Source organism: Nelumbo lutea, chromosome 1, assembly GCF_056320005.1.
Source record: "Nelumbo lutea isolate HS-2025 chromosome 1, American lotus-T2T, whole genome shotgun sequence".
In the NCBI taxonomy this organism is placed as follows: domain Eukaryota; kingdom Viridiplantae; phylum Streptophyta; class Magnoliopsida; order Proteales; family Nelumbonaceae; genus Nelumbo; species Nelumbo lutea.
This window is the reverse complement of record NC_142684.1, coordinates 97,447,776-97,464,779: the sequence shown is the minus strand read 5'-3', so window position 1 is coordinate 97,464,779 and position 17,004 is coordinate 97,447,776. Positions and strand designations below refer to the sequence as shown.

Sequence of the window (17,004 nt, the reverse complement as noted above, 5' to 3'; positions counted from 1 at the left end):
TTGGTGCTTGTGGTGCATCCTGTGCAAAGCTAATGGTGAAAGTTCCTACCACTTATTAATTTCTTGCCATTTTGGTTCTGATATTTGGGAGTGGTTTTTAGCTTTATTTGGTGTTTGCTGCTTCTTTCTTTAGGTGGCCGAAGACAAGGGGTAAAATCATGTGAAAATGTGTGAGAGCTGCCATATGCTGGACTCAATGGGAGGAAAGGAATTCAATGATCTTTTCTGAAAAGGAAAGGAAGAAAGAAGATATAATTGAAGTTATAACAGTTAGGGTGGTGCAATGGCTAAAATTTTTGGATCTGTTTGCTGATGTCTCTATGGGTATGCTGCTTAACAGTTGGAAGGAGGTGGCAAATCTGCACTAGCTCATTCAACTACGTGTCCTCTGTGGTCACCACCAGCCTCTAGTTTTATAAAGTTAAACTTTGATGGTAGTAGTGAGGGCAATCTGGGACCTTTAGGAGTAGGAGGTGTTTTCAGAGATGAAAATGGGAAGGTGGTTGCAATGTACGCAGGTCTCATTGGGGTTGCTGACTCTCTTAGAGCTGAGATGTCTGCTTTAATGAAAGGATTAATTAAGGAAGGTAAAGGAGCTGAATATTCAAAGGCTAGTTGTTGAAGGAGACTCAAAGCTGGTTTTAAACTGGTTAGAGGACAGTGGACTCTAGAAATATGCCATTGATAGGAGGGAGGTTAACTGGTATTCAGGGGGTTGGAAGTTCAGTTTCATTGGGTGAAGAGAACAGCAAATGCCTTTGCAGATACTTTGGCAAAGCAGGGGGTGGGAAGGGATCAAATGTTTTGGGCCATTTTAATAGTCTAAGTTTCTGTTTTTGAGCAAAACAAAAGTTTTCAAACTCTTGGATATGAGCAGTACTTTCGTCAGGCACCAACATATAACCATCTGATGGATCTCAGAATCCCCTTCATTGTTTTCTTTTCTCTGGTGGGTAGGAAGTTGGTGAAAGACATGTTTGATTTGAAGGGACTACATGATAGGGTCTTATATGGATGCTTGAAATGATAAGGCACTCTGTTTGTGTAGACAGTGGATTTTCCTGGCTTATTTTCTACCATTGACATGTTCAAAGCTCAATGACCTGGCTTTCATATACTGAGAAAAAATTAATCTGGAACTTATCAACAAAACAAAATGAAAAAGTAATCTGGCTTTTATAATTTTGGCTTCATGATATTACTGGCATATTTGAGTCTCCAGGAAATGATGGAGAAATGAAGTTTATGGAAGCATCCGATAAATGTTTTAGTACCAAGGGCCTCCTGGTGGTGATCATGGAGTTGGCTAGCATATGTTGTATGGCACATTTGGCATTATTGAATCCCTTTTTTATCTGGATCCTAGAAAATGTGGGTGAATTTTAGAATCTTATGGTTTATTTCCAAAGGGGTAGATGTTCTCCCACATTATCCTGCTGGATGAGACTTCCTTTCCACGCTTAAGGTTTGTATTGATCGATATTTTGAAAGAGATGTTATCAAGTTGTTTCTGGTTTCCAAAAGGGATAAATGGTTCTGAAGAGTCTTTTGAAAGTGAAGCTAATGGAAGTAGCGAGGGCCTTGCACATGCTAACAGGAGAGCCAGTTGGAACTTATACCATAAGAGTCCTGGTGGTGACCATGTAAGTTGAGCAAAGGGATACTGATAAAAAATCCATTTTTTATCTGGATCCTGGAGGATCAGGATTTGAATCTTATGGTTTGTTTCCAAAGGAATAGATGTTCTCCCACGTTAGCCTGGCGGATGAGGCTTCCATGGTTAAAGTTGGTATTGATTGGTCTTTTGAAAGAGATGTTATCAAGCTATTTCAAAGAGAATGGTTTCTAATGTGGTTGGGAGATCTTATTATTGTGTTTTTTATAGCTTTTTTGTGTTTATTCTACATCCTCACTTGTACTCCCTTCTGCATTTGCTTGGCTTGTTCGAAATGAAATGTCACTCCTCTTCAAACACATGCACACACACACACACAGTAATTTGATGTAATATATATATATATATATATATATATATATATATATATTACCAACAAACAGTAATTTGATGTAAAATGTATTAATAAAATTTCACGGCACCTAGCTTGTTATTTTTGTCACCTAAACAGTCACATTATCTAGACGGACACCTTGTTGATATAACTTATGGCATTCAGGCTAGGTGCTTACCTATGGTTGTCTTATTTTCCAAGGGATGCTTTGACAGCTGTTTTTATGTGTTTACAATTGCAAAAGTCACGGGAAGTTTGTAATGCTCCACAGAGGTGTGGGTCCCAGTCATGAGCCAAAACAAAGCTATGGAATCTCTTTTAAGGATTCAAAACTCTCACAGGACAAAAAAGATGGCTTTATCACGTCTCCCGGAGCTTTAGGGAATAGAGAAGTATCAAGTTAAAGCCACCTGCCACCTCAGATGGCTCTAAAGTTCCCTCAAATCAAATTGCTGATAAGTGGGAGGAGCTGAGGTGACCCATATGCAATGCAGCACTGAAATTGACCTATTTGACATAGAGAGTCCAATGTCATGGTCATTGTGGACAAGGAATAATGTTAAAAAAGCTTAACTAGAGCTGCTGTGCTTTGGAAATTTGGTCACAGCTCTCTTTTATGAGAGCAGAGCAGATTCTCATGGTTTGATTCAATTTGAATCTACTGGAACTTTGCAGAAAAGATTATATCTCTAGAATGCTGTAATTTTTTTTTGACCAGCAACAGAAAATTATTAATAACGAGATAAAGTTTCAGCCTTTAGGTAGCCTCGGTTACCCAAAACAAACTTAAGCACAGGACATCAGCTAACAGAAGCTATAACTTTTTTACTTCACAAGTTAGCCGAGAAACACTGTTCCCTGTTTACCTCTTGCTTTGCGAAGTGATCTGCTAAACTGTTGACTGATCTTGGGATCCATTGAAAAACCAATTGCATATATCCCTTGGAAGGCTGCTAAACCTTTTGATTTCATTTTTGAAACACCAAGCAGCCTTCTCAAATCATTTCAGCCAGCTTATGATAACTTCAGACTCTCCTTCAACTATCAGCTTCCTTGCCCCTAACACCACCGCTTTTTGAATCCCAAAGACCACTGGGAAAGGCAAAGGGGAAGTAACGGAAGAAGACAAAGATTTGAAGAAAGAGGCACAATTGAACACCCCTGAAGAAGACAACCCAATATGGCTATCCCCCTTACTGTCATTAAAGAAAACCCCATCAAGAATTTGTAGGAGATCTGAAACTAAACCCAATTCTGTATCTCTTCCAACTCTCCAACCCTACCCTATCAGCTTTGGAGATCAATCTGCTGAACACCTCTGCATGAGAGTAAACAGAAAGGAGGTAGTTATTTGCCAGCTCTGGAATGCTGTCATTATATGGTAGTTATTTGCCTGGGGTATTCCTAGTCTGGAACAGACCCTGACCTGGCCCACAATTTTCTGGGCTTGGTAGGTTTTGCATCCAGGTCTAGAATAGACCAGGGCCCAATGCTCATACGCCTGTCTAGGTTAAACCAGTTATACTAAGCCCAGCCTGGCCAATGATCATCCTTACTGCTTGTGGGCTGAAAGGGTTCCTCCTTTTGAACTGATAGTTGAATGCATTGGCTTTTCCCCTAGCACTGTGACCGCTTGGTCTAGGATTTGTCATGGTTTAGAGACTACCACACATACGAAAGGCTAAAGCTGGGCTATGGCAACACATGGGCCAAACTAAATCACAAAATTTGAAATAAAGGACCTGTAATTCTTTCACTTTAGAACATTTAACTGGACAGTGGGGTCAAGATTGTTTCTTTTGAAGGCTGCCTCACTAAAGAAAAGGTTTTTCTTTTGAAGCCTTGCAAGGTGCCAATTAGCTGGTTGGTAAGGTCTCCTGCTTTATAGCAGAGACTTGGGATTGAATCCCGCTAAACCTGGGTTGGGGGGGGGGGTCTGTTGTATAGACCCTTGGAACAAAAAAAAAAAAAAAAGAAAGAAAGAAAAGATATCAATTATAATTGATCTTCTTATGATTCTATGATCCTCTTTAATCTAAGCTTTATATTTTTTTTCTTTTTCTTGTGTTTTTCTGATCCTCATTGTAAAAACTTATTTCTGATCCTCGTGTAGAATGAAATTGATTATGGTGGAGAGGAGCCATCAATGTCCCCCAGGCAGCCATTCCAAAATCAACACTCTCAACCGACAATGCACTTTGTGAACCCAGCAGGTGCCCAGATATCTTCTGGTTCGTTTGGGTTGGCTGCTGCTGGGCAAGGTCCTCGGTCTGTTCACTCTGATAATCAAGCTAAGAATTCAGTCTTCTCAAATGCTCTTTCAAGTCCAGTTCGCCGGAGCCTTCAGCACTATCATTTAGCACAGGGAGGTTATTATCCTAATAGTGGTATGCCCTCTGGAAATGTAGGCCGGAATGTTGAAGCCAGCTTTTCTCATCACCAAAACAGGGATTCTAATTCCCCCAGCTCCAACGATTCCTCCATGGACATGCATGCTGATAGTCCTGGTCATGAATCTCCTTACTGATGAGGTGCTTTACAGGTCGACTTCCATTATATTGGTCAGTCTTGAAACAGAGCTGCAATTCAGTCTCTATTGGTTGCTGCAACTCCATATAGATGAAAAAACATGATATGAGAAGGTTGCTGCTTGTGGAAATAAGCATGTGATGCTTGTGTCTTGGCGTGCCGTTTGCAGAGCATAAAATTAGTGGAATGTTCTCGTGGAAGAGAATGCAATGTGATGGATGCCAAAACCGTCAACTGATTTGTTGAAAGGTTCTCTCCAATCTTTTTGCTTTGGTGTTCTATGTATTAAAAATATTAGGTGCTCGTTTTGGATTGTTTCTGGATATTTGGTAGTAGTCTTTACAGGTTCACATTGACAGTGTTTAGTAATATTCTCTGATGTTTTTTAGGATGCCTTATTGTAGTGAACTCTTTTCTATGTTATTAACGTCATCGTATTTGTAGATATGTACATCGCCTATGCATTCTGTGTGGCTGTGGCTGGTTTCCAAAATTTACCATGTAATGGGTAATGTCGACTTTGGCTTCAGAATTCAGAGCTCACCCTTTGCAAGCTGAAACCTTACCAAGTCATTTTTGCACGCACTTGACAGGAGAATGGGTTCTATTTCATTCCTTGCACTTACTTGACCGGAGTGAAGAAATTTATTTTTTAAAGAGAAAAAAAGAAAGCTTTATTGATGCAAACCAATGGTGGGGGGTAGGTGACCCGCCCTCTAAAAGTACATCAGGATTCAGGAGCAAAATTGCTCTATAAATCAGCAAACAAATTAACGAAAAAAATGGTGATGGCCCTTGTTTTTCCTCCCATCCTTGGAATTCCTTTTCTTTTGGGTAAATTGTTGAAACATCATTTCCTGAAATTTCTGTAGTTGTTTAAACCTCCCCTGAAGTTAGGTAATTGCAATCATCTCTAAACTTTTTAACATAGTTGCAAGTAGACTCCGTCTATTAAATTCCTCAATCCTTAACAAGAGGCATGAAAGTTTTTCAAAATTTCTCTTCATATCATTTGTTATTCCAAAATTTTCCAATCTCTTTTCTGAAATTGATTTATTTTTCAAATTCTCTTTTTTTTTTTTTGTTGTTGTTTATACCGTTTGTTTTGGTTTTTTATAAATCAGATTCGATGGAAACTGCATGGGTAATGGACGTTTTGTGCCTCGATTTTAATAAAAGGGGTCTAATTGCAATTGTGTCAAAAAGTTTCGGGGGGTTTCAGCAATGATCAGAAACTTCAGGTGAGGTTTCAGAAATTTACATTTTTCTTTTTCTCCACCTCATTGTTTTCCTTTTTGGGCTTTTTGGGCATTTGAAGAAGATTTGTTTCTATTTGTTTGTCTCATCGTTAATTAGATCACCCTTTAACTTTACATTCTATCATTCTAAGGCTTGTTTGTTTCTTGGGAAGTAACTTACCTGGGTAAATGCACACCCGTGTAAGTGTCATGTTCTTTTATTTTTCAGATAAATAAGATTAATGGCCATTTTAACCATAAAAACCATTATTAAAAGGGGTATTTTTGTCCATTTAAGTGTTGACAATTTTCTCTCCAAGTGGGAAAGGTATTCATTTGAGAGATGGTTTCACTTACCTAGGGGAAATAAATTTTTCATGGACCCTATATAAATCTTAAAAGAGAACATGGATATCTTAGTCAATGGGAACAAAAATCCCATGAAACCAAAATTTTCTATTGATCCAAAATCCTATTAATTGACCAAATGTCCCCTTTTCAAAATCTAAAAAATGAATAGGCCCTAAATGCCTTGTAGCAAGATCTTGTTATACAATCATGAATCAAACCAAGGTTTTAAAAACCGAACCAGAAATGGAACCATTCTAGCCACCGGTTCGATTGTTTGGGTCGAACAATTTAAATATTTTAACAGGTGATATATCATCTTACCCGTTAGATTGGAATATTAGGGTAAGATGCATTAAATATAAGAGAAATAATGTTTGATTGTTTGAGAACGAGAGAGATTTGAGATGCTTTCGACGGCTAAGAGAGTTTAGAAGAAGAAGAAGAAGGTCACTTGCAGGTTGCAGCGACGAAAACGATGGAGACTTATAGAGGCAATAGTGACGGCGATGGTGGCAAACTGGCAATGAAAGTAGATATGAGATTTCTCTCAGTCTTAGATCTCTCTCTCTCTCTCTTAGATCTGTCATCTAGACTCTAAACTAACTCTCCCAGATCTCTAAATGTGAGATCTCTCATATCTCTCTCATTGTCTCACACATCCCCCCTCTCTCTCTCTCTCTCTCTCACTCTCCAATAGATCTCAGATCTGAGAGATCTTCTCTTTTCATTCTTGTTCTAACTTGTCGGAAGTAATAAACCACAAATCGTTCCCTGAGTCGAATGGTTCAACGGTCAAACCCTTTGGGTCAATGGTTCGTTGACTAATTCAACGGTTTTTGACCAAGGACCAGATTTGGGTAAAACAGAACTAGTTGCCTGAATGATTTTCGGTCTGAACGGTCCAACCATCCGGGTCAATAACGATTCGAAAACATTGAATCAAACAGGTAGTCTCCTTCGCCCCCATGCCCCAGTTTTTGTTAATGAATGGAGTGATGTGGTGATGCCATACCCTAAAAAACCTCAGCTGTGAGCTGGGAAAAATAGCATCTCATCCAAGTTAGAGGTCTGTATACTGTGGATTGATATGAACCAATATACATGTCATGATGAACTGGTAACTTGACAAGGGCAATAGAAATCCCCTTTTTTATATATTTTTAACCCCAAACAATAGAAATCTCTTTTTCTAACTGGAAGGGAAGATGGGTCCTAAATGCCTTACCCCACAAAAGAAGATATACAAGAATGAATGGCCACTCGATTCATAAATATAGAAATCTATTTGAATCACCTTATTTTGGTATAAAAAAATTGTGGGAAGTTCCTTAAAGCCTGAGTGATCTTTGATTCATGGTTTTTGAATTGTTGTTGATCCATACGGTTGGACCATTCGACCTAGGAATCATTCAAGCAACTGGTTTCGTTTTATCCCAAATTTAGTCATTTGTTAAAAACTGTTGAATCGGTTAACGATCCGTTGATACAAGCGATTGAACCATTGACCCGTTCAACGGTTTTTGGCTGTTTTTTTATTTTTAATTAAATTTTTATTTTTTAATTTTTTGTTGTCAGAACAGGCCGTTCATTTGAATCAGACAGTCAAACTATTGACCTGGAAACCGGTGGTCAGAACGATTCTGTTTTTGGGTCGCTTTTTAAAATCATACTTTGATCCATCCTTTTCTTTAGGAATTATATCACGATTTTTATAAAAAAAATTGAAAATAAGGAACAGGCAGAGAGAGAGAGAGAGATGAATAAATACTTGACTATCATTGTAACTTGCAACCAAGGATCAAAGTATGAGGTCAGTGGGTCATTAATCAGTTCAACGGATTTGGCAAAATAGCAGTTTGGAGTCAAAACAAAACTGGTACTAACGGTTCTCGGGCCAAACAGTTTGGCTGTTTGGATCTGCGGTTTGAAAACCATGCCTAAATTGACCTAAATTAACCTGAGGTTTTATATGGGATGAGACGTTGGATGATCTGTGCTTTAACTGATTGCCCTTGGACACATACATGTTCATGCAATCTATCTATCTGTGTGTACAAGAAATATGTAGATGAACATTATTTAATGGAATTTAAACACATTGTTCTTGGATTTTCAGATTGCACATCACCTCAGAATTCTGGTTTGAATTGCAGACCTACAACAACTCAAAATAATAAATATCTCCACCTTTAACACTATACCTGCCAGTGAATTGGCATCAATTCTGAACTGTCACCTACTCCCAACTATACGTGGAGCTAGGATTTCTGAGATGGACAGTAAAAATTTTACTTTATTTTTAAATTAGACTATGAGACCTAAATGAAATATACACATACAAAAGATTCAAAATATCAATACACCCGGATGGGAAAACCATTTTATTAAAAAAAAAAAAAACATTTCTCCAAACTCCCTTTAAATAGTCATATCGGGAATCAAAAGATACACTCATACACCCCAAATCAGGCATATTGTATTGAAGTTTTGAATGTAGAAGACGTGTGTGAAACATTTGAAACCCAGCTGACCTGTGAAACTCGATCATGCCCAAACCCTGCCTGACTTGTGTTGGGTTTAATTCAGGGACTGGGTTTGGATAGGAAACTCTGGCTCTTACATCAGGTGTACGCCAAGCCTGTGCCCGAGATGTAGGTCTCAGGAATGGGCCTGGTTGACCTTAAAACCAGCCCAACCCACCCAAGTTGCATCCCTATTCACATGCCAACCCATATATAGATAGATGGACTAGCTAGGGTCTAATATTATACAAAACGAAGGACAAAAATAAGAATAATTGATTGATATCTAATGAATCAGAATCTCTATCTAAAATCTTATGATTCATTAAGCATAATATCTAGTTGTTATGTTTTTGAAACCAAAGAAGTTTAAGACTGCATTTGTGGTTTCTAAAAAACACTACAAATCAAGAATGTATTTCATGTGTTTTTGTTTGACCAAAATAATATTCAATCAAGCCATTTGTGAAAATTCACATTGGAGAACATTCCTCAAGTTTTCAAGGTCAACAGGAAGGTGAGCTCTCAAAGAATCCATTTCATTTATGCCTTTTCTAATTAAGCATTTCCTTTATTCTAAGCTTTAATAAAGCATCTTCTAAGCATAGGAAGAAGAGTTTTCTTTTTGGAAATTAATACAAAAGATGAAGAGAATTATTGTTATGGTCATACACATTATAGTCCGTACTTCCTACACACTGCTCATGATCCAACACTGACTAAGCTCCACTCAATAGAAAAGTGGTTGAACACTTTTATGGGGCACTTGACTTTTAGTCTAGGGCTATGTATGTGTCCATCGCTTTTGGAAATTCTATCTTCCCCAGGAAATCCAGAGGGAGGTTGCTTCACTCCATCTGTTCAAAGTACAATTAAGGGTTCCTTGTCCTTACAAAACTAGCTTTTCCCACAAAGGCACTGTATATCTTTTGGCTAATGTTAATTGTGTGAGAAAATGTAGGATAATCTTTGTCTCATCCTTTAAGTACATCTCTCAATCAATTTGGGGTTCTACATAGATTAATTATAGCTTAATATATAGAATTTCTAGCCTGTCTTACCATGAGAGATCATCAGATGTAAAAAGGAAAAGCATGATATTGTCCTGTCATCATTATTATATGTTAATTCCATACTTGATATAATTAATCAACAGAATTAATGGAAAATTAGCGGAGGTGCCCTGCTTCGTAGGGGCTGGAGTGGAATCATTAACCCGATGATCCGTTGATTTGGTCTTTGCCCAAAATTCATTGAACCTGTCAATGATTCATTAATCTAAGCAGTCGAACCATTGATCTATTGACATATTTAATGGTTTTTGCCTATTTTTTATTTTTTAATAGGCCATTCAGGCAACTGGTTCTGTTTTATCCTAATCTCGACCCATAGCCAAAAATCGTTCAATCGGTCAATGATTCATTTTTTTTTAATTTTTATTATCATAACGGGCCATCCGTTCGAACTGAACAGTTGAACCATTGACCCAAAAACCGGTGACTAGAACAGTTCCGTTTTCAGGTTGTATAAGCCACACGCTTGAATGAAATAACGCATATGATAATGCTTAATGAACCTCACACATTCAATTTTTTGCATGTAATTTTTGTTGTTAGAATGTGTCATTCGTTTTTTTATTTTTTTAATTGGAAATTGTCCAGGCAACCAGTTCCGTTTTACCCCAATCCTGGTCCCTAGCCAAAAACAATTGAATCGGTCAACAACCCATTGACCCGTTCAATGATTTTTGATTGTTTTTTATTTTTTTAATTTTTGTTGTCAAAACGGGTCATCCGTTCGAATCAAACGGTCGAATCGTCGACCAAAAAACCAGTGGCCAGAATGGTTCCATTTTGGGGTCGTATGAGTCACACACTTGAATGACATAACATGTATGATACTGCTCAATGGATGCCACACACTCAATTTTATGCCTGTAATTTTTATTGTTAGAACTAGACTATCTGTTCGAACCGGATGATTGAACCGTCAACATGAAAACAGGTGGCCAAAACGGTCCTATAAATTTTTGCTTATAATTTTTTGTTGTCAGAACAGATCGTCCGTTCGAATTGAACGACCGAACTGTCGATCCAAAAAATAGTGGCCAAAATGGTTCTATTTTCGCATCGTATGAGTCACATGCTCAAATGACATAACACGTATGATACTAAATTTTCGTGTCGTATGACATCACAAACTAAATTTTTTGCCTATAATTTTTGTTGTTAGAACGGACTGTCCGTTCGAACCAAATGATTGAATCATTGACCCAAAATCGGTGGCCAGATGGTTCCGTAATTTTTTGCTTGCAATTTTTGTTGTCAGAACGGGCCATCCGTTCGAACCGAACGGTCGAATAGTCGATTGTCAGGATGTTATTAACAATATTTATCAATAATAGTAAGTAATTATACTATTTAATTAAATAATCATTAATGATAGTTTTAATAATATTATTTCGTTATTTTTAATATAACAGTAATTGTTAAATTTATGAATAGGATTTATTAACAATATTCATTAAATTAATAATTACCAAAATTAAATTAAATTAATAGTATTTATTAGTAATAGTCAGTAATTATAGTATTTTATTAAATAATAAATAACAATACTTTTAATAACATTTTTAATTATTTTGAATATAACAATAATTACTATATTTATTAACAGTATTTATTAATAACAGTATTTATAATTTTAATTTAAAGTAATATTTAAGTAAATATCTAGTTATTAACAATATTTATAATAACAGTAATTGTTAATTATAATCACTAATTATATATTTATTAAATTACTGTAATAATCAGTAATTATTAAAATTGGGTTACTAAATTTATTAACAGTATTTTTTAATAACAATATTTATAATTTTAATTCAAAGTAAAATTAAAGTAAAAATCTAGTTATTAACAACATTTATAATAACAGTAATTATTAATTATATATTTATTAAATTACTGTGATATTCAGTAATTATATTATTACAGTAAATAATTACTGTAATTAATTAGTAATATAATTACACTATTAATTAGTAACATAATTAGTAATTATTATTACAGTTGTAATTAATTAGTAATGATTGTTATTAATTAGTAACTAATTACTGGAAATGGGTGCATGCTATTACACTATTAATTACTGCAATTAATTAATAATTATTGTTATTAGTTAGTAATTATTGTTATTTTAATGGAAAATGCCAATTTGATGAGTTATTTATTGTAAACCCATCTTCACATTCTAGCAGATCTGCTTATAAAGTACCCATCTGGGAGAAAAAAATCATCTTCTTCATCAAGTTTTTCAGGGATTAATTCTTTACCCTTGTTGCTACATGCATCACTGGTTTATATGTTGAGCAATAATCTTTTCAGCAGATGAAGACACAGCAACTAACAAGGTTATATTAGGTTTAAAGTGGGAGGCCCAGTAATGTCTGTACTTCCCAATGTTCACATGGATCACTCTTGGCTTTACTCTCATGTCTCTTACTCTCCTTTACATCTAAATCAACTCTATCCTTTAAACTTGACTTCACACTGAAAACGATCCTCATGGAATGTCACTCTGACCCTGCATGAACTATTCTACGTACCATCCCTCTGCTCTTAGATGATGCAACTCAGCTGGACTCTTCAGACTTTGGAGGTTGTGACTTGTGATGACACATGCAGGGAAAACTCCAAAATGGGGTGAGTTGACTCAGTAGTTAGATAAAATTTCTCTACAACATCAATATTGATCAATCAACCACTGCTTGTCATCCTATGTCTGATTAGTGATAATCGACACTTCTGGGATATGTTTGACACCTTTTGGTGGGGCCTAGTAATGTATAAAGCAGACAATTGGCATGGGCCTCCTCCGGCTTTCAAATGCATCAATTTATGAAATGGAAATGGCGATCATCTAGATCTGTCAATGGGTCGGGTTTATCCAATTGAACCAAACCAATCATGTTGATTTTGATTCTGTGGTTTGTGTATGTTCTCATTAATAACTGATTAATAATTGGTAATCACCCCTCTATACTTAGATCCGATTCCAAGGTGTTATTATCATAGGTAATTAGATCCGATTATCCTGATTAATAATTGGTTCAATTCTGGGTCTAACCGATTAATAATCGGTTTCGGACTGATCCACCCTATCCTGAACCAGACCCAGCCCATTGCCAACTCTATCTACAATGTTAAGGTCTCATTTCTTTTTTTTTTTTTTTTCTCTAATGCTTTCCTATGGGTTAGCAAGCTCACATTACCCAACAAACCTTTAACCCACAGCACATAAAGTTCAACTACTTGGTAAAAAAAAAAAAAAAAACTCTACTTGATCCAAAAGAATATCCATTTCAGGACCCTGATCTGCTTGAGAACCAAGAAAAGTTTCATCTTTGGGGGTTACAACTCTTGCCCTTTTTGACCATTTAATCATTCACCCAACCATCTCTTCCTCTGTCTAAGCCTACATGACATACTTTCCAAGAATTTTTAGATATAAAAATGTATAAAAAGTGTCCCCAGTTTATTTGTTATTGCTGGTTTCAGACCCATGATGGTGATTAGCATAATTGAGGACTGTTGGCTCGAAATTAAGTAGCTTTATTCAAACACTGATTTGGGATTCATTTTCCTCCAATGGGGACTCATAAAGATGACAATATTAGTTATCAATGATTTAGGTTGCAGTAATGCAGTCCCACCTCACCTAGTCAAAGCAAACAGTTGTATATGGACTAATGGACATCAATGCTCCAATTGACATGTGATTTAGGTCCTAAGCTATAAGACTATAGCCACGTTCTTCATCAAGCTTCTACAGTTGGGACCATCTATCTAATGTGGCCTAGCCTAGAGCAACCATCAGTAGGAGGTCTGTTTGGTATTATTGCCACATCAGCAAAAACAATATTGCCAAAAACCCTTTAAATTTTCCATCAGATTTCACACATGGGGTGTTGGAAGAAAGACCAAAACAATGTTTCTTGAATCAGGGGAACGTTTTTAAATCACTTTTCCTGGTGCAAATATGTTTGAAATAATGCCAAACGGCATCTGGGTTTGATGCCATTAGAGCCAAAGGTGTTAATATATATCCTGGTTCAAGGTTTCAATCTGGTTCAAATGATGGTTGACAGGGCATTCTTTCTATGTTTCTTTTTTTTTTTGGAAAAAAGCTGAGGGCCCAATACATAGTCATCATACTCACCATTATTATCACTTGAGTCTTAAGCTTGCTGAAGGAATTTTATTCATCAAGAGATTTTGCCAAAAGCAGGTCCTCATCAAATATTCTTGATTGTCACTGATCTAAACAGTTCAGTCTTTTTTTCTTAAAAAAAAAATCTCTCATTTGATGCCATTACCAAGTATCTTGGGATGCATTAGTTTTTTGATACGTTCATATTCATCCATCACAATCATCTTGATTTTCTTGGTTTCTCCATTATTCTACTTCATAAATATGTTTATCTCAACAAGGACCATTCTATATTGGTACTGGGGATGATCAAATCAAATCTCCTATCACTTTTTAATGGATTTTTGGTACTTTATTATTATTATTATTATTATTATTATTATTATTATTATTATTATTATTATTATTATGGATAACAGTCATGAAAAAGAGTGGAGGAGATTTAGAGCTGATCATATCTGCCAGGGTCCATATTGCTTGGCCTACCCAGCTGGTATCTATCCCTTCCTGCCCCACTGGGGTGTTATTTTTTTTGTTTGCAAAATGGATTTTGGGGGGGAATGGCTTTTGAGATTTTACAATTTATACAGGTAGGGGCTGTAAATGGATTGGATCGAATCGGATAGAGGCATATCCGAATTTAATTTGTTAACATTCGAATTTGAATGCCAATCAGATGATATCTATCTAATATCTAGTGCATTCGAATTGAATTCAGATTATAATCGGGTATTAAATAGTATAAATAAATTATACTAAAAATAATCAAAATATTATATATTATTAATAAGATGAACTAAAAATGACTTTAATAATATATTTTATGAACAAAATGAATTGAAAATTACTTGTATAAAACTTGAACATATTACAATTTAGGGAAAATACAAACATTAAGACCAACTATTTCAATGACAGATATAATATACTTTTTAAGTATATATGAACATATATATTTAAATTGAATCAAATTGGATTATATTGGATCAAATAGGGTAGGTCCACATTTGATCTAATTATAAATGGATCAAATTCAGGTCAGGCATAATAGGATGGAATTCGAATTTGGAATCGGATAATCGGATACTGTTTGCAGCCCTACGCACAAGTATGGTTAAGGTATGGTATTTGGCTAAACTCGACCCACCCCTAGTGCTTATACATGTTTCAATCAAATAATTGGAAACTTTGATATTTGTTCATGTTATTTTACCTGCTTATTGATCATATATAATATAAAGTTAGATACAATTGATGACGACTTTGCATTTTCATGTTTGAGAAGGATTTGAATTATGAAAATTCAACCTATTACAGGTTTGGAGATGGTACAGATTGAGATATTTTGGGAGGTGGGGAGGGTCTAAAATTCACAAAATCCTCTCCTAACACGCACCCTTGCCATCCCTATACCCAATCCAAAAACTTTTGGGCCTATGCACAAGTTTATTTGAATATAAATAGATTTAAATTTTAAGTTTCCAAAAATTAATTTCATTACCTTAAGTGGTCAAGCCTGGATATTTTGCTCATCCCGGCATCATTCTTACTGGGATTGCAAAACATGTTTCACTACCATGGATCAAGGTTTTAAAATCTGGCCCGGAGGTTGAGTTGCTTTCCCTGTTAATCAATGAACCAGTAGTTAACCCATGATGTCATATATAAAAGATAAAAAAAAAGATAATATAAAAACCCAATAACCCACTAAACGAGTAAGATGGGTCAATAGTTCAACGTTGATCAAATCAACGAATCTATGCAATTAGACGTGGCAAAAAGTTGACCCAATTCGCGAATCTAACCCAACCCAATCCGAAAAAATAGGGTTGGATTGGGTTTTATATTTAGCTACTCGAATATGAAAATGACCTAACATGACCTGACCCGACCCGAAAAAGCAGGATTGGATTGGGTTGGGTCATGGATCAACCCGCTGACCCAATTGTCAAGTCTAATTGAAATTATTTATGCATTGTTAGAAGTTTCCACTCTTTAATTTTTTCTATTTAGTCTTTACTTTTTATTGTTTACTCTTTAAATTATTAAATGTTCAAGTTTTTTATTTTATATTTTGAATTTTAAGGTTAATTATTTTAATTTTGATATTTTTTTATGTAATTTTTCTTTATTTTTTTTTTAATTTCAAATATTTTTTAGGATGACCCAAATTGACCCATGGATCAACCCTAACCCGAACATTTAGGGTTAGGATCTAGCATTTAACAACTCAACTCAAAATTCAACCCAACCCACCCAACCCAATTGCCATGTCTATATGCAATATAGCAGTCTAAAGAATGACCAAATTAGGATTAATGACCAAGCCACCAGTCACTGATCCAACTGAACTGGCCAGAAACGGGTTAAAAACACTGCCATGCTTGAATTGCTTTATATCAACACTGTCCGTTTTATAAAGGCATCTAACGTGAGACTTCTTCTAGATGATCAATTAATTAATCCATAGCCAAAACAATCAACCATTTTTCCATCTTTTGACCAGGTGAAAAATTTGTACCCGGTTCACTTTTGATTTTGCTTGTTTGTTGTAATTATGATTTGCATTCTTATCTTATGTAAAACTTGTACTTTCGTCTCTTTTTCTCTTTTACATTCATTGGTGGTGAATTTTCTTAGTGATGTTGACAATGCTGCAACTTTTGCAGCCTAAAAAATGATGCAAAATTTGCACCACTTTCCCCGTATCTCAATTATTTCTCATAATAAAGCAGGGACTGCATTTGCATCCTACATCACTTTTTAGATGGATAACTCTCCTACCTCCATTCTCTTTCGTTCAAAATAGATGTCACTTCATTTTACTTTATATTTACTTTTCACAAACAAACATGGATAACTCAGCCTATTTACACTCTCATTGCATAAAAAACAAAACAAAGAAAAATTGCACTCCCATTCATTTGCACTGCATATAAATTTAACCTTAAGCTCCCTTTGTTTGCGGTGCAAATTCTAGTTTGTACTGGTGCAAATGCATGAGAATACAAATTACTTTAGTGTATATTCTTGCTTACTTTTGTATTTGATTTGAATTCAATCTGTTTAATAATGAGGAGTATAATAGAAGGTAAAATAAAATAGCAGTCTCCATTGTTTGTCTGAGAGGAATAAGGTATGAAG

General features: G+C 35.6%; 1 protein-coding gene across 1 annotated transcript in view; it reads left to right on the top strand.

Moving 5' to 3' along the window:
* Nucleotides 1-4,985, top strand: part of LOC148876316 (nuclear receptor family 2 group C protein) — a 28,212-nt gene extending 23,227 nt beyond the window's left edge. Inside the window, exon 3 of the mRNA XM_088966539.1 lies at nt 4,123-4,985. Within this exon, the coding sequence (XP_088822665.1) occupies nt 4,123-4,536 (414 nt within the window). The 3' untranslated portion in view covers nt 4,537-4,985. The remainder of the gene's footprint in view (nt 1-4,122) is intronic.
* Nucleotides 4,986-17,004: the final 12,019 nt, after the last annotated feature.